This window comes from Anoplophora glabripennis, unplaced genomic scaffold (assembly GCF_000390285.2).
Source record: "Anoplophora glabripennis isolate ALB-LARVAE unplaced genomic scaffold, Agla_2.0 scaffold118, whole genome shotgun sequence".
In the NCBI taxonomy this organism is placed as follows: domain Eukaryota; kingdom Metazoa; phylum Arthropoda; class Insecta; order Coleoptera; family Cerambycidae; genus Anoplophora; species Anoplophora glabripennis.
This window is the reverse complement of record NW_019416233.1, coordinates 132,669-159,858: the sequence shown is the minus strand read 5'-3', so window position 1 is coordinate 159,858 and position 27,190 is coordinate 132,669. Positions and strand designations below refer to the sequence as shown.

Below are 27,190 nucleotides of genomic sequence, written 5' to 3'. Positions count from 1 at the left end.
CAACAGAAATGTGTTCAGTTAGAAGATATATAACCATACAACATGGTAACTTTTTTGTTTCAAAATTTCTTTTTTAGAAAAATCAATTGAATATCGCAGACATTGTTTTTCTTTAATGGACCACTTTTTTAATATCTAAATTCTACCGACTTTATTCATTTACGTCAGTAATTTTTTTAGATACGACAAATTTATATCATACTATTGTGTATTCTAATCTAGAAGTGCACCTTTATCACATTACAAACTACTACATTAAATTAAATTGCAATAACGAGAAACTGATAAAACTGAAAATATGAATAAAAAAATGCTATCAGTTTTGAAACTGTAACACTATAATGTGTTTTCTCAGGCGGTTTTGTTATTTGAGGATAAATAAATCCATCCTCACAATAAGAACTGAAGTTGCTTTTAAAATAAGAAATGCCATATAAATAAGTATAATTAAGGTGTTTCGATTTTAAGTAGAACACCCTGTATATAATATTTTTAAATATAGAGCGTCGATATAAATTAAAAAGCCTTACCATGAAAAAGATTCTGAAACTAAACATTTGTATTTCGGAAATAGAAACAAATTAAATAAATTTAAATAATCTTTAAAAATATAAAAAAATATAGAATATTTAATTAAAAAGTTAAACAAAAAAATCTTAATATATTGAAAAAATTTTTTTAATCAAATTTTTTAAGAAAAATTAGGATTTTCACATTTATAATTTATGATATTGAGAAAAATAACTACGTTGATTCAAGTCGAATACGTTATGGTTTCCTATTCGCTCTATCCGATTTCCTGCAATGCTTGCTAGTTTTCTATATACATAATTCTTTTAATCTGACATTTCTGACATTTAACGCACGATCTCGCGTCCAGTGTAACCCCGCTTAACTGCTAACCGCGTTGTGTTGTAAAAAGGGCCTATTATGTAAACAATTTGTCCGATGATCCCTATAAACCTTTATTTCCGATACGGCAGTCCAGTTTAGCCCATATTGACTTTCCAGTACTCAGTCTGGAAGTGTTCGAACCCGAGGATTTCTCGCTTTCTTGTGTAGATTAATTAAGTTAATTAATTTAGGCATTGGTTTACCGGGACGGGAATCTGGTATCAGGCCCTTTGGAGACTCTAATTCAGCACATGGTCCCCACCGACGTGTACTATCCAGACAGGGCATACTTATTTGCATTTCTTTTGTCCTCGCGCCTATTCATCAAGCCACACGATCTCCTCGCCAAGGTGCGGAATCTCTGCGAGACGCAGCAGGGTCTAGGAAGCACCGCCGCGGGAAGTTCGCATCCAGGACAGGCTCGATTCGCTGAACATTTGGTGCAGTTGCTGGCCGAATGGACTGAAACTTTTCCTTACGACTTCAGGTGAGAAAAGCCTTAATCCTTAGTTTAGCTATTAGTAATTTTTATTAATAAGCGAATTAATAGTTTTGCGTAGGATTTTTATACAAACAACACAGTCAGTACTTCAGATAACATATTTTTTTAAACTGTTGTGCAAAAAAATATAAGCAAACAATTCAGTTTAATCTCAATTTACACATAGGTATTCTAGGAAATTACAGTTGAAGCAAACAAAAACAAGTAATTTAAGGTAATTTATAATATTGTATTGATGATTTTATTCTATCTAATAAGAAAAACAGCAAATTTTGCGATATATAATTTTACGCTACTTGCTATTTCATCCATATTTTTTAAACAAATTTTCCAATAAAAAATAATATAAAGAGTTTCTCAAGAAGTATGTCAGAGATTGGTTACGTAAGAGCGATAAAGTAAGTCATAGAAATCCGTGCGATAGAGAAGGATGGCTGTTTCGCCCTTCCACAAATAAGATCCACTTCTACTTGTAATTCAGCGACCGGTGGTCATCTTTATTTTCGTCGTTTGGCTTNGCGATAGAGAAGGATGGCTATAATGAAGGCGTCTCATAGTCACCGCCCTTTTCGCCCTTCCACAAATAAGATCCACTTCCAATTGTAGTTCAGCAACCGGTAGTCATCTTTGTTTTCGTCTTTGCCTTTTCTTTAATAGATGTCACTACTTATACAATTCCGACTCCGGTATTTCGATATGTTAATACAATCCGTTAACGGAGGGCAAAGTATACTTAAATAACAACTAAATGAACTTTAAATGCAGCTGAGCACTATACTCCATTTGTATAACTTCTCAATAGAGGAAACAAGGTCACTATATTTACAAACAGAGGTATCTACTAGCTACTGTAAAATGTTTTCTTTGTTACGCGTTTTGCTGCCCTCTGTTAACGGATTGTATTAACATATCGGAATACTGGAGTCGGAATTGTATAAGTAGTGACATATATTAAAGAAAAGGCAAACGACGAAAACAAAGATGACCACCGGTTGCTGAATTACAAGTGGAAGTGGATCTTATTTCTCTATCGCACGGATTTCTATGACTTATTTTAACGCTCTCACGTAACAGCCGATGTACCATGGGGACTTTCCAAACCTGTATAATAAAAATTTGAAAACTTTTTTGCATAAATACCATAAAGTTACATTTCAAAAAATATAAAATTGAGTGATAACTCAATTGGAAGTTATAGAAAAACAAGGCGTACGCCACTGGAATAGCAGAAGAAACTGAACAAAAATTCCTTTTTATAAAAATTTTTAAAATTTCTCAAAATTTTACGCCCTTCCAATTTGATAGGATCGGCGTGATTTTGTACAAAATTATTAATGTATTTGTTTTTTTAGGGATGAAAGAATGATGGAGCATGTTCGAAAAATAACACAACAATGTTGTGCACTTAACTCCAGCCTTAGAGCGAATGTGTCCTCGTTGCTCCATAATCTACACCCCAGATTGACGGCGCTTGAAGCTTATGAAAAATCCCTGGAAACCCAGACCGGTTCTTTAGATGAAAATTGCACTGACATATCGGAAATATGTCCTAATCCTGCAATGCTTGCTCAACAATTAACGCATGTGGAGCTAGAGAGGTTATCCTTCATTGGCCCTGAAGAATTCGTTCAGGCATTTGCTAAGGAAAACCCAAATCTAGAGACCTCTTTTAAAGACATGAAGAAAACGCATAATTTGGAACAATACGTCCAATGGTTTAATAGACTGAGCTATTTCGTAGCAACGCAAGTTTGTAAAGTAAGTTTTGATGTGGTGGCGTGTAAGAAATTATAATTAAATATTATTTGTATTTCTAGTACCAAAAGAAGAAAATGAGAGTGCGAGTTGTAGAATTTTGGATAGAAACTGGAAGAGAATGTTTTAATATTGGAAACTTTAACAGTTTAATGGCAATCATCGCTGGACTAAATATGTCGCCAATTTCAAGACTGAAGAAAACTGTAAGTATCTTGTTTTGTATGTATTAAAATTTACAGTTTGGTCAACAAAAATGAACATCAATTATCATTGAATAACAAATAATTTATATATTTTAGTGGAGCAAAATCCAGTCAGGAAAGTTTGCAATATTAGAACATCAAATGGATCCGAGTAGCAACTTCAGCAGTTATAGAAGTACGTTAAAAGCTGCTATGTGGAGAAGTGCAGGGGCCACCGATCAGAGGCAAAGAATCGTCATTCCATTTTTTAGTTTACTTGTAAAAGACCTTTATTTTCTCAATCAAGGGTGTGCAAACAGGTAAGATTGACTGTAATTATTGTCTGAAAGTTTGTATTACAGCAAAAAATAGTTTAAAAATCCTGTACTTAAATTTCGAATCGCAAACTTAAAATTGTTTCAGCAATACAAGATGTTTCATGATGAAATGTACAGGGTGGTCACATGAAAATTATTTTAAGAATACATATTGTCACTTTCGCACCTTTTCGCTTGTGCAAACATTTTACCTTATTTTACGATTTTAATTACTACTCGACAGATTTTCATTAAAATTGGTTTTGGCTTCAACTTGTGAACCGTTTGGAGGAAATTGGTGACAAAATTCATTCCTTTCATTTTTTTGTCACACTTCCCAATTTTTTATTTGAGAATAAAATCATAATAATTAACACATTTTTCTTTAATCAGATTTTCAAAATTAGTTTAGTAATGCGAATAAGATAAGATTAACTGATTTTGCTGATTACAACTAGATATAATGAGAAATAACAATTACAGGGTCTGTAAAATGTCACAACCAAAACAGTTATTAAACCTGTAGATACTGAAAGTTCCAGAAAAATATACAGGGGGACCTTTTGGATGAGACAAGTGATTAAAAGGCTTTCCATGATGACCTAAGCACAGTGCTTATTAATTTTGGGCACAAAATCAAAATAAGAAGTGTTATTTTTAATAACAAACTGGAGTAAACTGCTATATTTCTAAAATAATAAAAAGCTGATTACAAAATTGTATTTCCAATGACCATGTTTTATTTACCTGAGATCTCAGCTCTTCTGTTGTTCTAGATGCTCATTGGTCAATTAAGAAAGATTAATTGTGATCTCAAATGAATAAAATATGGCTACTTTTATTTCAACAGTTGAGCAAAGCGTTACAAAAAGAAGTGATAAGTATATGGTTTTGTCTGTATATTATTATTTCAGTTTACTACGAATCAATAGAAAAAATATACAGTTATTTGTGTTTTCCTTTAATATTCTATTAAATGCTCCAAAAAAAATCTTGAATTAATCTGGGATCACTACCGATAAAACTGATTGTACAATTTGTCACAAAATACTCGTGGTATTCTCAATTATATTTTTGTGTTTCAGGCTGCCAAATGGCCATATTAATTTTGAAAAATTCTGGCAACTGGCGAAACAAGTAACAGAGTTCATGGCATGGAAACAAGTAACTTGTCCGTTCGAGAAGGATCCAAAGATTATATCTTTGTTGCAACACGGGCCCATTCTAAACGAAAATGCTTTAGCTCTGGCTAGTTTCGAGTGTGAACCGCCGGATAACAATCAAGAAAAAGAAAGGTGTAAAACTTTAAAAGCGGATGTAACTACTCCAAATTAGGTGAATGGTTAGAAAAGTTGGTTTAAATGTACAAATTTTATTGTTTTGTGAATGTTTTGTTTGTTAACTTTGTTTTTCAATTTTATTTTTAATCCTGTGTATATAGGTATAGGTTATGTACAGTTTTTATAATTTATTAGGTTTTTTAAAAGCGAAATTATTTTTCTTATCCCATAAAAAGTATTGAGTTATATTGATACCAATTGTGATTTTCTAGCTTTCTAATTATAGTTTTAGTTTTTAAACATGCACAATTTGTTATGTACCTTATTTATTTGTTTAATTTTAAAGCAGTGTTGAACACTGGATTCATTTTGTTAAGTACCTAATTGCCATTATTAGATGTTTTAGAAGTTCTGTTCCATACAAGAACTTGCTTATGCCTATCGAAATATTTAATTGTGATTGCATAGTTTATATTTAAATAAAAAATTTGTTGATGTACTTTACACTTACGTCATAATTAAAGAAATACTCAATTTATAAAATTTTTACATAGAACCGATTTTGTACCTATTTGTAATATTTTGTACCTCAGTGTTTTTACAAATATTTATAAAGTACTTAATATATATATTGACCAATGTATTAACAGTATTTATCTAAAGTAAAAGTATTTATTATGTCAGGAATTACACAATCACATTTGTTATAGATGAAATGCCATTACTGCACTCGTATATTCTTCAAATAACATACATAAATGTATGTATAAGTATGTGGATATTAAGAATGTAACTATTGTAACAGATGTGATTTAATTTTAACTATTGCATTGTAATGTAAGTTTACTACATGCTTTGCCGCACACTGCATTAGATATTAAACAACTTAAAAAAGACTTAATTTTATCAGTATTCTAGTCACTAGATAAGATTTGCATTGCTAACTACATGCTGCATTGTAGCTATTTATAAAATGTATAAATGATTTGTATTGTATCAAATTGTTTTATGTATAAATGAACTAAAAAAATGTTTGTTTTTTTATTCCTAGTCCGAACACAGGCTGAACCCGCACCAGTTCAATCTTTATCCTAAGAATAAAATTTTAATAGGTAAATAAAGATTTTTCAAGTTTTTACAAGCAATAATTGCTTAAATATAACCATTTCAACATAGAGACATCAATGATATTAACATATGCATGTTATCCACAAAAATTGACCACTTTAATAGTTTATTTTATGCAATAGTATTAGTAAATATATAAAATAGTAGTATGATGTACCTACCAAGAAATTTAAAAAAGAAATGTGAATTATGACTTGACAACGCATACCGCTGCTTTTTTTGTATGAACAGCGAAGAATTCAATTTATTTTTTCCTATTCTGTTTAAAAATATCAAATCATATAAAATCCATGACGAGTTAATAAAATACTTATTACTTCTACTTACTTTAGATTTTATAACGTCCAAAAAAATGCAGTTATCAAAATTCTCTTTCTATTCTGGGGATTATGTAGACTGAAGATGTGAAAATTAAAAATGTACAAAAATCTACAAGTTGTCAACGTATATTGTGTTGCCCAATCATGGAATAGCACAGGTAGAAAATGGATTTATATTCATAACCTAGAAATATTTTTAGGTTAAGTATAAAACTTAAAAAACACTTTTTCTTTTTCTAAGGTTTTAAGCTCTTTTTTACTGGATATTTATTTTTTTACAAACAATTCTACAATATAAACTTAACCCTAAATAAATAAATTTATTCTATGTATTTTTAATCATTTCAAACTCATATCATAATAATTAAAGTACAAAGGTCAAAGGTTCATTTTAGAATAACAAATTATTTAAAACTATTTTAATTTAGATATACCATAGTGTTAAAAAAATGTCAGTATCAACATTATCCAAACCAGTATCCACTTTATTGCATATGTGTAGTAAGTACAGTTATATTTTCATTATTCCCCACTATTCAAATCAACATCGTTTCAACATTTCAGGAAAAAATTTCGTGAATAGACTGTCTTCGACTATGGCATTTGAAACACTCTCCGTGTCTGTACCACATGAGTTTGTATATCACGTCTCATTAAATAGACCTGATAAGCTCAACGCTTTAAACAAGACCATGTGGTTGTAAGTACAAAACTTTTTTTTGTTACGTAGGAACGTAACATAATTAAACAATTTTTTGCACTGAACTTATATCGAAAATAAAAACCTGAACATTTCCTGTTCTTAAAAAAACGGTCCTAAATACTTAATCTTATGATGGCGGTAAAACCTTTTCTTTTTAGGGAAATAGGAAAATGTTTCAATGAATTAAATGAAGATGAGAATTGTAGAGTAGTTGTTTTGTCTGGAGCTGGTAGGCTCTTTACGGCAGGTAAGCAATACATCAAAAAATACAAACATTTACTGCTTGAAAATTATGATATTGTTACAAATAAGGAAAATAGAACATGTATACTATTTGTGTTTATCACTGTTTGAAACAGCTTATGCCAAATATGTTAAAAAAATGTCGATTCTTGGTTGATTAGGTTTTTTGGACCTAAAACAACTCGAGGAACATTCACCTGAAATTATGATATGGATTTAAGAAGATTCATAACATACGTATGTTATTATTGAAACACATATAAGCGAAATATTTTTGCAGGCATTGATTTCGCTAATTTAATGGAAACGTCTCCTATAATAGCGGCACAAGACGATGTAGCAAGGAGAGCTAAAATTTTTTATAATTTTGTTGTAAAATACCAGAAAAGTATAACGTCTTTGGAATTATGCAAGAAACCCGTTATAGCTGCTGTGCACTCAGCATGCGTAGGAGCTGGAGTTGATATGATTACTGCGGCCGACATGCGCTACTGTACGAAAGATGCGTGGTTTCAAGTAAAGGAGGTAAGTATTATGCTAATGAGACATTAGAAAATGTTTTCCTGATTGAAAAATTGTGTGTGGATTTTGGTATAAGCACTGTCGTTTTGTGCGAAGTTACGAGCTCCAATTTAAATTGCAAAAATTGAATTATAAAAAAATAATATTCATAATCTTGGATTTGTTTTTAATTTTAAATATTAGGTAGATATTGGAATGGCAGCTGATGTTGGAACTCTTCAAAGGTTACCAAAAGTAATTGGATCAGATAGTTTAGCAAGGGAACTTTGCTATACAGCGAGAAAAATGCATGCAGATGAGGCATTAAGTTCTGGTTTTGTGTCACGAGTATTTGAAAATAAAGAAAAGTAAGTATATAATTAAATGCAGTCAAATGTACTTGTGCTTTACTAAGGTACTATAATGTAGCTTTAGTAAATTTTGATATTGCTTTTTTCAGAATGCTTGAAGAAGTCTTAAAAATTGCTCTATCAATCGCTAAAAAGAGTCCAGTTGCTGTACAAGGAACAAAGACAAGCATTGTGTACTCAAGGGATCACTCAGTTCAAGATGGACTTGATCAAATCGTAAGTTTGTTCCTTCTGTCTTCTTATGATATGAGCAAATACCGCTTAGTAAATCTCTTACCCTTTCCTCAATTTTTAATTATTAGTACTAAAAGTGATTTGTTCACTACAAAGAATAAATAAATGAATTTGTTTATTTTGGGTTTTAACAACTTTCGCTAAAAGTTTGAATGAAAAAATAAAATTTAGTTCAAAAGTCAAAAGAAAAATTTGTAATGCGTTAATTAAAATACGATATGATTTTTGCAGGATTTTTCAGTTTTTTTCATATTTTAATTTATTATTTCAGGCATTCTGGAATCAACTGATGTTGCAAAGTGAAGATTTTGCTGAAGCGTCAATGGCACAAATTAGTAAAGAACATAATGTTAAATTTTCAAAACTCTAAAATCTATGATCTTATAAAGCAAAATTATATTTTTTATAAGGTTTTTTCTTTTCTTTTGTTGTCCTTGATACTTGTACTTTTTCTAATAAATATGTGTGAAAAATCATGCCCCGTTTTCTGTTTATATAACAGATAACACAATTATATAAGAAATGTTATATTCTTTTGTAACTTCTTGACTATTGTTTTAATTCTGGAAATAAACAGTCGTGGATAAGAACCATCCACTTTACGAGATCTGTGATAAGAACAAACGGTTTGAAAACTATGGTAAATAGCTCATAATTGCATTTATAGAGACAAGTTAAAGCAGATCAAATATTATTTGCAACAATTTAACAATAATAAGCAGAAGCTTATTGTTATTTGACAAGATAATTTACCAAAATTTTAGACAAATATAATAAATAAACAGGACTTACGACAGCTATTTTCGTTTTAAATACATAACCATTAATAATCACATAACTAGTTAAATAAGTTTTGTTCGAGTTTACAATGAAACAAATAGAGTGTTTGATGTTTTTCAAAACTTACCGGTGACAGGACTGACAGGTGAGCTTACCGCCATAGATAATTTCAATTTTGGCTGCTTCTGCGGCTATTCGTAATGATCCGAGTGAACCAACTGCACCACAAAACATGCATCGATTTGATCACTTCAGAGCACTCGTGGATTATTTGAACAATTGAAGTAGACTAGAGTAAGTTGATGATGAGTTTTTCAAACTTAAAATTTCGGTAGCTTCATATATTTTGTGCTGTTATACAATCAATGTTTTTATGTAATCCATACATGCAATTAGAGAAAAAAGTAAACATGTATGTAGGGTTTATTTATTTACGCCATGGTTTCAATTGAATATTAACTTACCGGAAGTGGGCGAAGGGGCAGAAGCATGTCATAAAATTAGTAAAAATTTTATGAATGTTTGATTTGTCAATAAAAATATGCCGGAGAGAATGAAGGGACAATAAAAGACAATACAATTTTCGAATTTTATGATTTCATGACGTTTGCGCATCAGGTATAAAAGCCTGGTCAGCGTCCTTATCTGCCACCACTGACCTGACGCCCTTAAATATTGAAAAGAAAATCAATATTACATCATCGCTCATGTTTAAAAATAATATAAAGAATCTAATATACGTATATTTTTATATCTTTCTTTGCTTTTAAAAAAATATAAAAAATTCAATAAAATTTCTCACATGGGCATTTCAAAATTTCAAGGCCTTCATCGATCAAACAGTCAACTGTTTTACAACTTTCTTTTTCTGTCAACCAAACTGAAAATTTCGTCAAAATGTGTGTTGGTCTCTTGTGTAGCCGCTTTTAACAACAGTAACCTTAATTCTGTAATATACTGGCACATGTGCAAGTTAATTAATTAGTACTTACCAAAAAAGCACTTGAGGAGTCGTCAGTCCCAGTTGCAAGATAAATTTAAGTGAAAAATGGGTAATGTACACGCTTATTCTGCTACTCCTCCTCCGCCGCCACCAACTAGTACGAGTTTTCCAAAGGGAAAGGAATGTGATAACAAAACTACAAAGCCCTCTGAAAATGTAATTGAAAATCCAGGCCCATTGGAAGAAATCCATACTAAATGTAAAAGTATGTAGTACCTTAACCTCTTAAAACGAAGCATGACTGGATCATTTTGTTTTAGATGTATTTCCTACATGTTTTGAAGGAGCGAGAGTTATGCTTACGAGAGGTCTTAGTAATCATTTTCAAATCTCACACACAATTAACATGAGTTCTGTAACACCAAGCGGATATAGATTTGGTGCGACTTATGTAGGCACGAAACAAATTTCACCTAGTGAAGCATATCCAATTCTGCTAGGAGATATTGATCCCTCAGGAAATTTAAACGCGACAATAATTCATCAAATACATTCTAGAATACAAACCAAATTTGGAGCGCAGGTAGATATACCTAACCTAAATTTTATCGACATCATAACTGTATTTTGTATTGTTACGTTTACAATAACTATTTTAGATTCAAAACTCCAAATTTCAAGTAGGACAGTTAACAATGAATTATAAAGGTCACGATTACACTGCCAGTTGTACTGTAGCAAATCCTGATATTATTTCTGGTTCAGGAGTTCTCGTACTTCATTATTTACAAGCTGTTACTTCTAGATTAGCATTAGGATCTGAACTTGCCTATCAGAAGGGACCTGGGATTCCAGGTGGCGAAATCGCTCTTCTCAGTGCGGCAGCAAAGTAAGTAACTCGTCTTTCTAACTAAAATATGGATTGGTAATTTGGACAAAGAACCAACTCAGAACTTGTTAAATCACATTAGAGAGATTATTTTTCGTGTACTTACTGTCAGTAAAAAAAAATGTGAGTAACATTTTCAGTTATAATTGTGATAATATCATATACATATTATATACAAAGATCAGTTTTTTTTGTAAAATATTTGAATAAATTAACTGTGTCTGAAAGTTTTCACGTTGCACTTTACGATACCTCATGATTTAGGTAATAAGAAGTCTATTCTTAATTGATATTCTTTGCAGTTCCATACAACACAAAAATCCTGTTAGGCATAATTTTATTCATATTTCAATTTATAAATATATAAATAAATAGAATCATCAGGTATTTAACGTTTATTCACATTCGGAAAACTATTTCTACACATATACACCAAATCGATATTTAGAACTAAAAATCTAAGCCTAAGCTGTTGGCTAAGCTTAAATCTTCTCTCTTTGATCTTGAACAAACTTGGGGATATACGAATCTGTTCAGCAAAAAATGTTGCATGTGTTTGAATATATTTTATTTGTGGCTGGTTATGAGATTTAAGCCGATGAAATGGTAACAAATTCACAGGAAAAGAAATAACTAAAAGAAATAGCAACAGTCTTTCAGCCAGGTGTATTTTGCATAAGTTGCTTAGAAATCGTAGAGGGTTTGACCCAAAATACAAATAGAAAACTGTATCATATTTCTGAAGACATCTGATTAGATTGGGCATAATGACGGAAATGCCAGGAGACATTATAGCTGTTAAGCCTCAGAAATTTGATGTCGCTGGCTATTTTGTAACTTCTGTCACTCCTCGTAACTCCTAGTCGTGTTGATCATACTTCTAAGAAAAAATATCTCCCATTTTATTTTAAAAGAATGAACCGCTTTTGAATCATTAAAAGTTAAAAAAAAAGTATTTTTAACTAGATGACACTAGAACTATTCGTTCTGAAGAAGCCATTAGCTTGGAAATTTTGCGTAATTGATATGTAAATTTCATATTTCGGTACTTCGATGGTTCTATGGTGTCTAGTCTACGGTTTTAGGAAAAATTTACATCATATCAGAGAAATTAATGAATTTTTTTTGAAAATATGGGGATTAGCAAAATTCTAATTTATTTTGACAATTAAAATTTTTGTATCAAAATAAAAAGAAAAATCAGAAAAAGTTGTTTATTTTTTTTTGTTTTTTCATTTAGGCTTTCATATTTACTTAATGTTTTTTATCATAACAAAACTTAATTTAGCTGGAGAAAAAAAATTTAATAAACAATAGTATTCTAAATAATTAGCACAAGTTTCATCAATCTACACACCAAACGTCTTCAGAGATATTTTAGAAAACATTAATTTTCTTCGATAATGCATTCTTCAAAGAACTGTTTTGTTTTTTTTTTCTTATTTTGACCATACCAATTATGAATTATGATGCGAAACATTTTAAATTCTACTGGCTGTTATTCTGTATACTCAAAAGTTTCAACAACAAAATCATGAAATTACTATCTTTTATGTAACACGTTCAATAGAAAGTAATGGGTTGCGAAATAAGTAATGTCCGTTTTTTTCAAATTTAAAACCACATGAAAATTAAACGCATTGTCAAATCAACACGTCACACAGTGGGAAATATTGGAAAAATTAAGACTAATCAAATAGTACTGATTTTTTTTTTTTATTCTTTCCGAAATTACCTGTACTATAAAGTTCCAGTGAGGTAATTGGAATATATGCCTAGAATTTTTCCAAAATGCTCAAGTAATCTCTAGCCTCAAACTCGATCATACGAAGTTTGACATATTCGGTATCTAAAAATGAAAAAAAAGGAAAATTTTGTACCAAAGGCTTCCAAACAAAAAAAAATCATAAACATTATACATATTCCTAAATCATGAATCTAAACCTCAAATTTATAAATCAACCTAAAACGAACATACTCAATTTTTTCTAAACCTGTGAATATAAATCCATAAAAATGGTACTTTTGAGTGTGCAACCATTATTATTGCATAACTTTAATCCAAATTCATAGGAAGCTGACCAGGAAACCATAATTTTCCTTTTTTTTTTTTCATTTTTAGATACTGCCACGGTAGCGCAGTCGGTCGAGAGTGCGGTGGCAAGCATTTCTCGGCTAGGCTTCCTACTCTGGTCCGGGTTCGATCCCCGGTGTCGGCACTGGCAATGTCGATGGATAATGGGTGTTTGTCCACGTTTTTTCAAGTGTAGCCCCCTTCCGCACAAGCCTTTGGCTTCTGGATTTGGGGGTTGTCTCGTTTCTGTGGTGTGTTTTATGTTTTATGTTTATGAATATGTCAAACTTCCTATGATCGAGTTTGAGACTAGAGATTACCCGGCAATTTTGAAAAAATTCTAGACATATATTCCAATTACCTCACCGGAACTTTATGGTACAGGTGGTAATTTTGGAAAGAATAAAAAAAAATCAGTAATATCTGATTAGTTTTGACGCATGGCTCGAATTTTTTCCAATATTTCCCACAGTGCGTCATTTGAAAGTGAACTTGTTCTATCAAATTGTGTTTTTGGTTGGTTCGCTAGATATAATTTTTATGAATTTTCATTCATTTGAAATGGAATGTCAAGTTAATAAAATTGGTCATTTTTGGCACTTACGTCGTTTTGTTTTTAATGGAAATGGGGAAAACGCTAAAGCCGCTCAAACTGCTCAGAAAATTTGTGCTATATATGGTGATGACTGATGATTGCGATGAATGAACAAATGGCCCTTCAATGGTTTTTGCATTTTAAAGGTGATTTCAACCTTAAAGACATGAATGGTTGAATTTGATGAAGAGCAATTAAATCGACTCCTTAATGAAAATCCAAGACAACAAGGGAATTGGCTCAGGAGATGGAATGTGATCACAAAACAATAGTAAACCATCTGCATTTGATGGAAAAAGTTCAAAGAGCCAACACTTCACAATTGCCGCTGGTTTGCTCTGTCATCATCGATCAACACGTCCAACTCTGTACAACAAATATGGCGACTCCATGTGGCTATTCAACAAAAAAGACCTGAACGTTGATACGACGTTCTTTTGCAACATGATAATGCGTGACATATCGCCAATATGGCCATTCGAGAGTTGAATTGGGAAATTCTACCCTACCCGCCTTACTTTCCTGATCTCGTGCCTTCTGATTTTTGCACCTTCCGCTCTTTGTCAAACTCCTTATTATTTCTTTTAAGACAATGAGTTAAGAGCTTGGTTGGATACATTTTTCGAATCGAAACCGAAAAATTTCCACAAAAGAGGCCTCAAGAACGTTGAAAAATAACGATGGAGAATCAGACATCACTGCACTGATTAACCTATTGATAATTGTAGAGTTAAAAATAAAATATATTAAATTAACAAAAAAAACGGACATTACTTATTGATGCTATTATTATATGAAGAATTATCAGTATTTAGAAATAATTTAGGGTGCAGCGATTTTAGTAATTTCCTTTCCTTGTTTGTTTAACTGAATGATAAATGTGCTCGTCTGCAGCTTGTGAAAGTCAACTTACCAGATGTCTACAAAAAGTTTATCCATTGTTTTTTAGGTATACAACTGAAAATGTACAAGTTTCGGGCACCGTTGGCGTGTCGGGTGTTCATTTATGCTATTATCAGAAAGCCAGTAAACAACTACAAATCGGTGTTGAGTTAGAAGCGAACCACAGAATGCAAGAGTCTGTAGCGTCTATTGGTTATCAAGTTGATTTACCTAAAAGTGAGGTAGTGTTTAAAGGTAAATATAGATCGATAATAAAAAGGCAGGGTCTTATACAGTGCCTTCATAAATGCCCCAGTCCCACGTGACCAGATTTGTTTTGGCGCCCAATAAATTTGATTTTCTTAAGTTGGTGTTTCAGAAATAACCAAGGAAAAATCACCATCTAGCACCCTAGATTATATGTCAGTCCAGAGGTGTTTGTAATTTTTCGTGTTTTTATGCTTGTTTGTACAATTTAGCAGTGTGTTTACCAGTATTTCTGTGCTTTTCTACAAATTAATCTTTGTTGAATCAAACACAAATGAGTATAATATTGTCGATGGTTTAACGAACATTTAATCGAAGATAATTTTATTCTGATGAGGCAGAAAATCCGCAAAATTTTATTGAAACATCGTTACATCATCAGAAGATGCAGTTTCCAGAAGACGGATAACAGGATCGATTTTTTCTCGAGAAGTAATAACTGGAGAACGATACTGAAACATTTTGCAACATGCCCTGGAACTAATGCATGACGAAGAACTGTGCAGCATGGGTATTTTCAACAAGATGGGGCCACACCACATACTGCAGCAGAAACTATATCTTCAGGAATTTTATAGTGGTAGATTGATTACTAGGGGTTTGTGGCCTGCTCGAAGCCCTGATCTAACACCTTTAGATTTTTATCTGTTCGGCCATATCAAAAATAAGATATTTGAACATCCTATCCATACACTTGGAGGCAGCAGTTGAACATGAAATAAGCATAACACCAAATGAACTTGAACACATTTTTCAGCGCATGAAACGCAGGGTTCACTATCTGTGAATGAACGTGGATTACAAAAGAACCAAAAAAAGAAGACTAGAAAAGAATATTTTTAAAAGGACAACCTTCAATAAAAAAAATACTCTTTTAATATGAATGAATTTTGCGGGATTTGCGTAACTTATGTGATATCGCATCGGACACTTCTGTAGCTATATTAATTTCAGAGCTCTGTCGTTAGGTTTTACTTTTTATTATGTGTACTTTTGCCGAAGTGTAAACAACATATTTTCTCTCAGCTCGAAGATGTTGAATTACCGAGCCAACAAAACACCATTTGCGGGACGTTTTGCTTTTCCTTTTTAATTCAAAGAAAAGTGCTGTTAAAAGTCATCGAGTGTTGTTGGAACTTTACAGTGAACACACTGCATCGATAAAAACGTGTGCGTATTGGTTTCGATGTTTCGAAGTGGTGATTTCGATGCAGTTGGACAAAAATTGCCCTGGTCAATAAAAAAAGTTTGAAGATGGGGAATTGGAAGCATTACTCGACTAGGATTTATGTCAAATGCAAGAGGAAATGGCTGAATCGTTGAATGTTGATCACAAAACAGTTTAAATACGCTCGGTACAATTCAAAAGCAAGGAAATTGGGTGCCATACGAATTGAAGTCGTGAGATGTTGAACGGGTATTTTTCACGTGTGAACTATTGCTTCAACGGTAAAACAGAAAGGGTTTTTTAGATCGTATCGTCACTGGTGATGAAAAATGGATACGTTACGATAATCCCAAGCATAAAAAATCGTGGGGCAAGCAAATACTTAGAAATGCTGAAATGGAATGTTTTACCTCACCCATCACGTTCACCAGACATTGGTCCATTGGATTACTACTTGTTACGATCCAAGGAACAAGACCTGGCTGAGCAACAAAAACTGGATCCATTGGTAAATAGCATCAAAAAATGAGTTGTTCTTTCGACGCGGAATACTTACGCTGCCAAAAAAATGGGAAAAAATAATGGCTAGCAATATTTTGAAAAATAATTACATACACAATTTTTCACAGAAAGCCTTGAATTTACAAAAAAATCTTTCAAAATTAATTCACAGTCCCAGTAGAATGGGATGAAAATTCAAAATTTCCAAACGTTTAAATGCACTCGATTTGATTCAAAAGCAAGAAAATTGGGTGCCATACGAATTGGAGCCGAGAGATGTTGAACGAGGATTTTTCATGTGTGAACTATTCATCGTATCGTTACTGGCGATGAAAAATGGATACGCTATGATAGTCCTAAGCGTAGAAAATCGTGCGGCGAGCAAATATTTAGAAACGCTGAAATAGGATGTTTTACCCCATCCGCCACGTTCACCAGATCGGATCACTACTTGTTCCGATCCAAGGAACACGGTCTGGCTGAGCAGCCCTTCCAATCTTACGAAGGTACAAAAAACTGGATCGATTGGTGAATAGCATCAAAAAATTTGTCGTTCTTTTGATGTGGAATACTTACGCTGCCAGAAAGATGGGAAAAAGTAATGGTTAGTGATGGACGGTACTTTGAAAAATAATCTACACAATTTTTCACAATAAAGCCTTGAATTTACAAAAAAATCTTTCAAAATTAGTTCACAGTTCTAGTAGAATGAGAAAAAAACTCAAAATATTTTGTAAGTAAAAATGGAAAAAACAAATTGTTTTGAAAAAAGAAATATACTGCAGTGTTTCAGTGTTTGTAAAGAAATGTAATTTGTACTCCACTGGACTATCCTCTAACTTTAGGGAATTCTGTTAATCATTGCCTGAGGTATAAGTTTGGTCACGTTAGGACTGGGGCATTTATGAAGGTATTATATAAGGGAGATTTTCAGGTCACGTGGATACCAACTGGACAGTGGGAGCAGTTCTAGAGAAAAAGTTGAGTCCTTTGCCTTTTACTTTAGCGCTTAGCGGACTCATGAATCACAGTAAAAATCAGTTTAGGCTCGGTGTCGGTATACTTATCGGATAAAAGCCGCGACGTGATTGTACGAATTAGTCTAAAAAAAAATTCATCGTTGGACCTATCTGCAATTGAAGTTTAACGAAGCAATTCTTTCACATTTTTTTCAATTATATTTTGCAGCTCCCTAACAGCAAGACATCTTTACGATCTTATGTATATATTTTTATCCATGTAAGAGAGGTTCAAAATAAATGTTTATTATTTTTAACGTTGAATGGTTTTAGTCAATGAAATGACCGTTTCACTTATTTTTTACACGTAAGTGCGTTGCCAAGGCTTCTTATTGTATCGTTTGGAAATGCGCTGAGTTGTAATGAACAAATAAATTTTTGTTACTTTTTTTTACAATGTAATAGAGTATTGTAAAATAGTAGGAAAAATATATTGTTGACAAAAATGTATAGTTTATTATTCACGAATCAGATTGCGACAGATTTATTCGGAGACAGTTATTTTCTCGGCCGTCCTGCTGCTTTCTTACCGCCTGCCACTTGTTTATCCTTGTTAGATTTATTGCTTAATAAGGGGTGCACTTCTGTAAAAAGAACGTTTTCACAGTTTAATTACATCCTATGCAGTTACTTTGGATTCACAACACAACAAAACAAAGATAAAAGAACAGAAAACATAAAATCAAAAAGCGAAGGATAATTTAAATAACAGTTATAATTTTATTTAAAGAACATAACTTTAAAGCTTTAAATATACTATAACATAGTAAAGTTTAACGTAGGATAAAACTCTAAAAATAGCTAAAATCTACATCGCAAATTATACAACAATGTACTATTGTTAACTGTGATTACCTCCGTCTGATATATTTTCGAGAGCTATATCGTACGATTTATATTTCTTCTTCTTTGCCGGCGGCGGACCGTTACCCTGGGTCGAGGCCGACAGAATGCTATCCGTAGGTGCCCAATTGTCTTCCGGATCTTCAATCTGTAGAATGAAGGTTCTCAATTGGAAACTTGCCACTTTTTAAACAACTGATGACTATTTGTAATTAAAAATTTTAATACAGGGTGTTTTGTAATGATATGCAAATATTTTAAAGTGTGTAGAAAGTAATTTTAGGGGCGGTACTAATATTTTTTTTATTTGAGCCCTCCCCGAGAAAATATTCAAATCTCAAAATGGCCGAAAAAATTGGCTTTTATTTTTTTTCACGAAAACGAATAAACTTAGAAATTTGAATTTTGGTACACTAGTAGTCTTTTTTTTCTTTTTTTCACCCCTTGGTTTTGTTTCTCTCGCAACTTTTTTCTACATTAGCCAATTCCAACAAGAAAAATAGTTTTTAATACTACATTTCATTTAGAAACTTTTTACTCTTCCAATTTTTTTGAAAATACTTAATGGTTTACAAGCAAAAAAATAAATTAATTTTCCTTGCCGATTAGGTACACATAATTAGTAAAGTTACCAAAAACGATTGTTATTTCTGACTTGCTTTTTGCAAAAATTCTTTATCAATAGGAAAAGCTAAGCAAATATGAACTAAAAATTTAATAAAAAAAAATAAAAGCGTTTTCGGCCATTTTGATATGAATATTTTCTCAAGGGGGGGCTCAATTCGAAAAAATGTATTGGAAGTACCCCCCCTAAAATTACTTTCTAAATACCTTAAAATATTTGCACATCATTATGAAACACCCTGTATACCATACTTTGACAGCAGCTTGCTTATAACCGCATCGCTATAATATTTGAACATCGATGAATTGACGTCCACTATTTTATTGTTGAAATGTACTGGGAAAGGCAGTAGAAAGACTCATCTCGTGAGTCAATTTTGTTCATTAGCAACATTCTTTTTCTTTAAACAATTTGGGTCGAAAATCAGTTTTTCCAATTTATTGGGAATACTATTTATTTTAGAGAAAATGCTGCCTAATAGATTAAAAGCAGATAAATTGTTTAAAAGTTATTGCAAAAAAACATGGGAAAACAGCATTTTTTTAATTATCCATAATTTGATTATTTGTTGAAATTTTATAAATATGCTTTAAAGTTGTAAGTTTTGTGAGTGATTTTTACAGTACAGTAAGTGCTGTGGGTGATTTTTTCAGAGGCGCTGTGATTTTTTGAAAAAAAAAGTCTAACCGCTCCAAAAGGACGTAGGAACATTTTTTTTTAAATCTGTTTTTTAATTGGCTATAAAATCACACTTTTTATAGTTAAATATTATGGAAATAATCTAAATGTTTATTAAAACAAAGTGGTAAAAAAAGGCCTAGTAGATTTTTTAATGTAAAAATCAAAAGGGCCCCTGGCAATAAATCAAAATTCCATTTGAGTACAAAACTTAGTTACATTTTAAGCTTTAAAAATCGACTTTCTAAACCCTTTTTTGTTAATAATTTTCGGAGAGACAGAGGTTAAAGTTATGTATTTTTGCCCTTGATGGGATAAATAGAATTTTGCAAAAACTATCGGGCCCACAGCGCCCATCTTTTACACAAAAACTCACAACTTTTAAGCATATTTATAAAATTCCAACAACCATGTTATGGATAATTTTAAAAATGCTGTGCTTTTCCACGTTTTTTTGTAATAACTTAAAAAAAATTTCCGATTTTAATCTATTAGGCGGAATTTTGTAGGTCTTTTTATTGCGCATATTTCGTCTGTTGAACACTACTCTAAAATCAATAGTTTTTCCAATATACTGGAAAAACTGATTTTGATCCAAATTGTTTAAAAAAAAAAACAAAGTTGCTAATGAAAAAAATTGACTCACAAGATGAGACACCTCTTTTACTGCCTTCCCCTGCACATTTCAACATGAAATAGCGGACATTAATTCATCGATTTTTTAGTCCATTTACTGCTATAGCGACGCATCTATTAATAATGGTTTTAAGGTTTTCACAATATTGTTGTTCGGGTTGCCTAGCACTTGCTTTACATTGAACTTGTTCTCGGACTAGACTATGTTGAGATCGTTGTGGTTTGTTCTAAAGGAGCTACGACCGGTTCTATAGACCATGATGATCCTTTTAAATGTTCCGTAGTGGCCTCTAACTGGTCACATGTAATGCGTCCAAATTTCCAACTTTTAGTGGTGACTGCGAAAACTAACCAGTTAATAGAGACCACTACGGAACATCTCAGAAAACCACCATTGTTTGAGGAATGGTTCCATCTGTAGCAGCATTAGAACCAATATCAGAGAAGGCCTAGCATTTCTGATGTGGGTCTGCTCCCATAGAGCTTAGCTCGAGAACAACAGGGACGGGTCAAAGACTCCTAGATAATAACATCATTATTGTATTTTTATTTTTAATACGTTACTTAAAAAAAAATCCTAATTGTAAAAACATTGAGTAAAGGTTTCTAGTAGATTTTGCAGCTGTTAAAATACTTTACAAGGCTCATCTAGTGTGTTAATGACTAGCAATAATAAACTTCAGTTCATTTTTCTGCTGTAATAGAAAAAAATTTGGAAAACTGGGTCATCTCGATTATTAAAGATAGGAATTTGCAATTTCTGTGAACGTTGCCCACTCTTCTAAGAGAATTTGTAAGTTAAACGAGAATTTCAATATCAGAGTTATAGCCAAAAAAAAACAGAATTTTAATATTTTGAGTAATCCCAGTAGCTGATACGGCTGGACGTTTTTCTATGATATTAACATTTTCTCTTTATGATAAGCACACTTTCAAGGAATGTGTTGGTTGCATGACAATGCACGTCACCACACAACCAACGCCATAAAGTAACTTTTGGATTCATTCCGCTGGAACATCATCAACGACCCCCCTCATAGACCTGATCTGGCATCTTTTGATTTTCATCTCTTCTCTGAAGGTGTTTATGGGTGGAAAAAGATTTCTATCAACGATGAGGTCCACAATAATAGTGAATATGTAAATTTTTCATATACTGCTGTTTTGATTTTTGAAAAATTAAGTACTCTTACTTTGAGGATAAACCTCGTCGCTGGCTATGAAGAAAAACGACCATATAGAAAATATTACAAGGAACTTTCTTTAACTAGTGAAAAGTTTAGTGATTATGTACAGCATCAACTTATGTGAAAACAGTTATTTGTAGCGACACTAACAATATGTTTTTTACGAGTAGAAAAATCTGAAAGATACATTTTTCTGCATTGTAAATTACCTAAAGTGAAAGACCTTCAGACTCGTACAGACTATACCTGCAATTCAATAAATTGTCATCCCAAACATTACGCGAATTCTCAAATTTCCAAAAGTTATATAAGAAAATGAAAAATAAAATTTAAACACCATGCATTAACTTAAATGTCTATTTGGTTAAATAAGCTACTGTCATGTATGGCCTATTCGATACTGAACACGCTGTATAATTAACAGGAATCAATTTTTTGTTTCAAAACTTTTCAAAATACCGTTTATCAATTGTATTAAAAGCGCTGATATTAAAAAATATATATTTACGTACCTCGGGGGCAATAGGTAAGAACTGCAAACAGTCCGAATTTTCGTTTTCCTCGTCCGAACTACAAAACGCTGCTACTGGATCTATGGCGCAAACATCAACCTACATCGCATAAAATGATTTATTTTTTAAGGAACGAAAAAAGTAAGTAAAATATCAAACCTCCATGTCAGTGTCTTCTTTGTCATCGCCACCACTTGCGATAGATTTATCTTCGTCGGTCAGATCAAATTCACTTTCTCTCTCCTCGTACTCTACGTTTTCATCCAATTCCTTAAAATCGGGCGCAAACGCTGACCAATTTTCTACCTGATTTTGTGCCCATACACTTACGACACCTAGAAGTTGATTATAAAATTTAAATGACGTAATTTTACGATGCAAGTATAGGGATAACAAGAGACGATGAAATTTGAAAATAACTGTACCTGAAGATATGCTGGCAATGATAGGCCTTACGGGATGCCAAGCGACATCTAACAGTAGTTCTCCCTTTGTACCATGTAATATTTTTACAAGATTTCCGATGGATTTTTCCCAAATATAAAGGGCGTGTTGCCGTGCTGATCCAGCACATATATATTCGCCATCTCCAGAAAAACAACACTTTTTCCACATGGTTCTGCAACAATTTTTTTAACTACAAGAGACTATAACTATTTATTTAATTTAAATAATATTAATTTCGTATTAATATTCCGGGGAACACGTACCATTACCCCAAAAAACCTAACTCTAGCTTAAAGTTACATCTGGAACACATGTCTATTTTTTGTATGTTAACCTCCTTTTTGGTAAGCGTAAAATTATTTTATAAAAAAAGTTTTGGAAAATATGTGATCGGTGGAGATTTTTTATATAAAACTAAGAAAAAGTTATATCTTTTTTTTATGTCACTTACTTGTTAACTAAGTCTTGCAATTTTTGTATAGGTTCTGGTTCCCCATCCTTCCCGTAAGTTAAAATTTCTTTACTGTCATACACTCTTATTACTCGATCTGCTGTATTTATTAGAAAGCAACTGAAAACAAATATGTGCCATTCACTTTGTACACTTGCCTAATTTTTTTGCAACAAAAATGAAATTTGTTACTTACTCTCCCCTTCTTGCAAATTCAATGCTACGAACAGCTGTTGCACTTGAACTACCCAATACAATTCGAAAACTCGCTTTAACTTCTAACGTATGAGAATCTAATACTAAAACTTTTCCTTTTGCATTTCCGGTATACACATATTCGCCTCGTCTATCAAACGATGCGACAATATTTAAATCGCCCTAAAAACAGAACAGTAAAATTTTTTAAAACGCAACAAAGGATTTACTTACATCCTCATCTATGGGCAATACTTGATGTATTCCATTGGTATCTACTAGAATTGCTGCATGTTTCATAGGACAAACAAGTAATCTCTCGAGACTCCTCGGTTCAAATTGTACTTTTAAAACTGCACAAGGAAACCTGTATTTCTGTTCACATTCACCCGACAGAATATTCCAAATACACACTGTATTATCAGTCGAGGCAGACGCAATTTTGTGGCCGTTTCTTGACCAACTTATACTGCAAACTGGATGCACGTGGGCTGAAATAATTTTTGCAATGCCTCGCGTCAAAAAATCCCAAATCACTATCCGTCCATCATTGCAACCCACTGCTAAAAGTGTGCCCCTTTTATTGAATGCACATGTTAATGCAATGGATAAAGAATCAAGTGTTCCATCAAACTCCTAAAAGAACTTTATAGTTTACAATCAGTCAATAACTAAAAACAAAAACTGACCTCAGGATAATTTTGTCCGAACGATTCTGGAACATAAAAATATGATAAAAATATTTGGTTTTAATAAATGTATTGTTCTTACCTAATAATTCTAAATTCATTTTTATAATTGCAGTACTAACATTTCAAGTAAAAATATAAATATAATTCAAATCATTTTTTCTCACATAACTTTCCGTTGTATACTTTGTTGTTTTTGTGCACAGGATACCAATCTGACAACATGAACACGGAACAAATTTGCAGAAAGTCAATAAAACCACCCTAATGTTATTTTTGTTAATTTCACTTGGTACTACTTGCAACTTGCACTATGTTGATATGTTAGTCCTGTTTTATTTACAAGTTTTCTCAGCTAATCTAAGCTATCTTGATCTAACTGGATCTGACTGTTGAGTGATTGGCGAGACTGAGATTAACTAAATGTAAATAAAACACACCTAAAAATTTCTATGGCTAGTGGGTAAGTAATCTGTGGCTAGTGGCTAGTGGTAAACTACTTGTCGCCAATAAAACAACATGAAAAAAACTAAAAGTATTAAATTAAAAATCTAACCTAGAAATTATTGGACTAAAAAACTACAATGAAAACACACATGGTAGTCGACTAATAAGTATATGTACATATATACATATAAAACAAAATGGAGAGTAAACCTGTAGAAGACATTAAACCATCAAAAAGTGGCTCCGTTTTATATCCTAGCGAGTCTAAATTTGCTCACATAAAGAATAAACAAGTTAGGACACAACAGTTCCAAAAAGTTAAGAGAGAATTAAAAAAGGTAAGACATGCTTAACGTTAATATAAATACATGCAGGTAATTCATTAGGGCTTCAAATTTTAGGCAAAAAAAGAAGCAAAGAAAACTAGAGAAAGAGAAGGATTACCTAAACAAGCACCCCATACTATTGAAAGTCTTCGTGAAAAGGATGAAACCATAATAACAGATTTGAACTTGGAAGAAAATGAATTGGTTCGTGAAGATATAGAACATGATGAATTGAGCACTTATTATAAACAATCATATGAACCAAAAGTTTTAATTACTTATTCGGATAATCCAATGAAAGTAAGCTGTTGCATACTAAAGTTATTCACTATGTTCATACTATTTCTTTTTAGAAAACTAGAATATTTGGAAGAGAGTTAACCAGAATAATACCAAACTCAAAATCTCTGTATAGAAATAGATCAGGTGTGAAAAAAATTGTGAAAAGTGCTATTAAAAAAGAGTTTACAGACGTTTTGGTTATTAACGAGAACAGGAAGGAACCAAACGGATTGCTTGTTATACATTTGCCAAATGGGCCAACAGCTCACTTTAAAGTTAGTAATGTTCGGATAACAACTGAGTTGAGGAAAAGCCACAAAGCAATAACTGCTCATCGACCTGAAGTCATTTTGAATAACTTCGCAACAAGGCTTGGGTTGACTGTAGGGAGAATGTTGGGAGCTCTGTTTCATTATGATCCGGAATTTGTGGGTCAAAGAGCCGTCACATTTCACAATCAGAGGGACTTTATATTTTTCCGACATTATAGGTATATTTAATATTTCAATATTCTGTTTAGATACAATTTAGTTGAACATTTAATTTATTTTTAGGTATGGTTTTGATTCCGAAGGGAAAAAGGCCAGGTTGAAGGAGTTGGGTCCTAGATTTACTTTAAAATTAAGATCGTTACAGAAGGGTACATTTGATAGTAAATATGGACAGTATGAATGGATAATGGAAGGAAGACGTCATGCCATGGAAACTAGTAGAAGAAAGTTTTTCTTATAAAATTTATACATTCTGTAATATATTCTGTCTAATAAATGTTATTAATACAGATCTTCATTAAATTATGACAATTCTAAATAAAAAATATCTTGTTAGTTTTTTTCATGTTCGGATTAAGGACGTCTCTAATTCAATCATTCCGATGTTTACATCTGCATTTGCAAGCACGAATTATTTGCATCAAATTTATAAATATATATAAATTTGAAACACCTGAAAAATTTGTAAGGCAACAGGTTTTGACATGTCACAAAAATTTAAATTTTACCAAAATAGAATCAAATATATGTTTTTTTTATATTAAACTTCAAAATAATAATAACTTGAAACTGACGATATACTAAAAATATGTTTCACTTTTTGTATAAATGTAAACATCCAATTTATATTTTTTGTTCTGATTTATTTTCACTTTGTAAATTACATGAGTATTTCAAAAATCAAATTTCATTCATTTATTTTCTACAAATGGAAGAGTTATAAGGGAAAATAAAGAAAATCGTTTTTCTGATGTATTTATTTCAAAAAATGTTTTAACACATTTTACAACTTTATAATTTGAGCCACCCTGTACATAACTTTATTATAATTTGAGTCATCCTATATCTTTAACAATTTAAGATTCGTAGCCTCCAAATCCTCCAATTGAACGATCCTAATGTCGAGTATCTTTGCTTGTGCAAAGAAAACCTAATGCAACTACTTGTCAAACCTGGCTACGGCCCTGACCCTTATTTTAAATATTCTATCTGCGATTTTGATAATACTATTTTGATGATAATGATATAGTATCCTCTCGTGCTCATTCCAATTAAAATCTCATGTGCAGGTTTTGAGTTTGAAATATATCCACATTTTTAAATTCGTTGTCCTTGTCCTTTTGATAAATTTTTAAAATTACTTTTGCTGTGCAGTTCTCTACTATTGTTACATAGTCGTCAAGTATGGTCACCACTAGATGGCGACGAATGGCACTTTCAAAATAAAACAACATGGCGAGGTTATATGCATATTTTCTGTCAGTTGATAGTGTTTTAAACAATTTATACTTTATTAAGTTTTTATAAACTTTTGAGAAATGTAAAATAGTGATATTATTTATATAGTGAAGTGTTCTGATTTCCGAGGTGCATTTTTTGGAATAGTTATTACTTAAATCGACAAGTAGAAACTTTGAGAGTAAACTTTTTAAGGAAAATCATTGTTTTCCTACAACGGTAAGTTATTTTTTAATATACTGCTACTTTATAGTTTCCAAAGAATTGCGTGGTGTTAATTTATGGGGAAAAAATATTTTATTGCAATTCGAAGTGTGGTTAGAGTTACTCCAATAAATGAGAATCTTAGGTATTTAAAAAAAAATTAAGTAGCCGCAGAGTATTTACAAAATTAACTGTTTTTTATATCTAGTTATTAGATACAATAGTGTTATTTGCTATGTGGAAATACATGATTAATTAAAATTCTCTCCAGAATTAGAGAAATAGTCTATCTAATTCTAGTAAAACTTCCACCAATACCTATTTATTATTTATACCTACCTGCGTGTACAAGTATCTATATAGGTAAACACTAAATCAGAGACTAAA

The 27,190-nt window shown here is 32.0% G+C and overlaps 5 protein-coding genes across 7 annotated transcripts in view; 4 read left to right on the top strand and 1 right to left on the bottom strand.

Moving 5' to 3' along the window:
* LOC108908843 (ras-GEF domain-containing family member 1B) overlaps positions 1–5,953 on the top strand; it is a 201,133-nt gene extending 195,180 nt beyond the window's left edge. For all 3 annotated transcript variants that reach the window (XM_018712991.2, XM_018712992.2, XM_018712990.2), the window contains 5 exons: positions 1,086–1,381; positions 2,749–3,154; positions 3,214–3,357; positions 3,454–3,656; positions 4,739–5,953. In XM_018712991.2, coding sequence (XP_018568507.1) covers positions 1,086–1,381; positions 2,749–3,154; positions 3,214–3,357; positions 3,454–3,656; positions 4,739–4,988 — 1,299 coding nt within the window. In that variant the 3' untranslated portion in view covers positions 4,989–5,953. The remainder of the gene's footprint in view (positions 1–1,085; positions 1,382–2,748; positions 3,155–3,213; positions 3,358–3,453; positions 3,657–4,738) is intronic.
* Positions 5,954–6,662: 709 nt separating this feature from the next.
* Positions 6,663–8,846, top strand: LOC108908846 (delta(3,5)-Delta(2,4)-dienoyl-CoA isomerase, mitochondrial). Its single transcript, XM_018712996.2, has 7 exons — positions 6,663–6,882; positions 6,946–7,081; positions 7,243–7,331; positions 7,608–7,852; positions 8,033–8,196; positions 8,289–8,415; positions 8,705–8,846. Exons 1-7 carry the CDS (start codon positions 6,831–6,833, stop codon positions 8,801–8,803), a joined length of 912 nt encoding a protein of 303 aa, XP_018568512.1. The 5' UTR covers positions 6,663–6,830; the 3' UTR covers positions 8,804–8,846.
* A 1,220-nt stretch (positions 8,847–10,066) lies between these two features.
* Positions 10,067–17,808, top strand: LOC108908845 (mitochondrial import receptor subunit TOM40 homolog 1-like). Its single transcript, XM_018712995.1, has 5 exons — positions 10,067–10,421; positions 10,477–10,739; positions 10,816–11,045; positions 14,664–14,851; positions 17,467–17,808. The coding sequence occupies exons 1-5, from the start codon at positions 10,262–10,264 to the stop codon at positions 17,604–17,606; spliced, it is 981 nt and encodes a 326-aa protein (XP_018568511.1). The 5' UTR covers positions 10,067–10,261; the 3' UTR covers positions 17,607–17,808.
* On the bottom strand, positions 17,528–24,047 carry LOC108908844 (retinoblastoma-binding protein 5 homolog). Its single transcript, XM_018712994.1, has 10 exons — positions 23,897–24,047; positions 23,815–23,840; positions 23,360–23,761; positions 23,127–23,308; positions 22,931–23,050; positions 22,458–22,651; positions 22,192–22,367; positions 22,033–22,131; positions 18,407–18,542; positions 17,528–18,135 (listed from the first exon to the last, which is right to left on the bottom strand). The coding sequence occupies exons 1-10, from the start codon at positions 23,913–23,915 to the stop codon at positions 18,050–18,052; spliced, it is 1,440 nt and encodes a 479-aa protein (XP_018568510.1). The 5' UTR covers positions 23,916–24,047; the 3' UTR covers positions 17,528–18,049.
* Positions 24,048–24,364: 317 nt separating this feature from the next.
* On the top strand, positions 24,365–25,652 carry LOC108908835 (probable ribosome production factor 1). Its single transcript, XM_018712982.1, has 4 exons — positions 24,365–24,599; positions 24,663–24,887; positions 24,941–25,359; positions 25,424–25,652. The coding sequence occupies exons 1-4, from the start codon at positions 24,459–24,461 to the stop codon at positions 25,599–25,601; spliced, it is 963 nt and encodes a 320-aa protein (XP_018568498.1). The 5' UTR covers positions 24,365–24,458; the 3' UTR covers positions 25,602–25,652.
* The last annotated feature ends 1,538 nt before the right edge of the window (positions 25,653–27,190 follow it).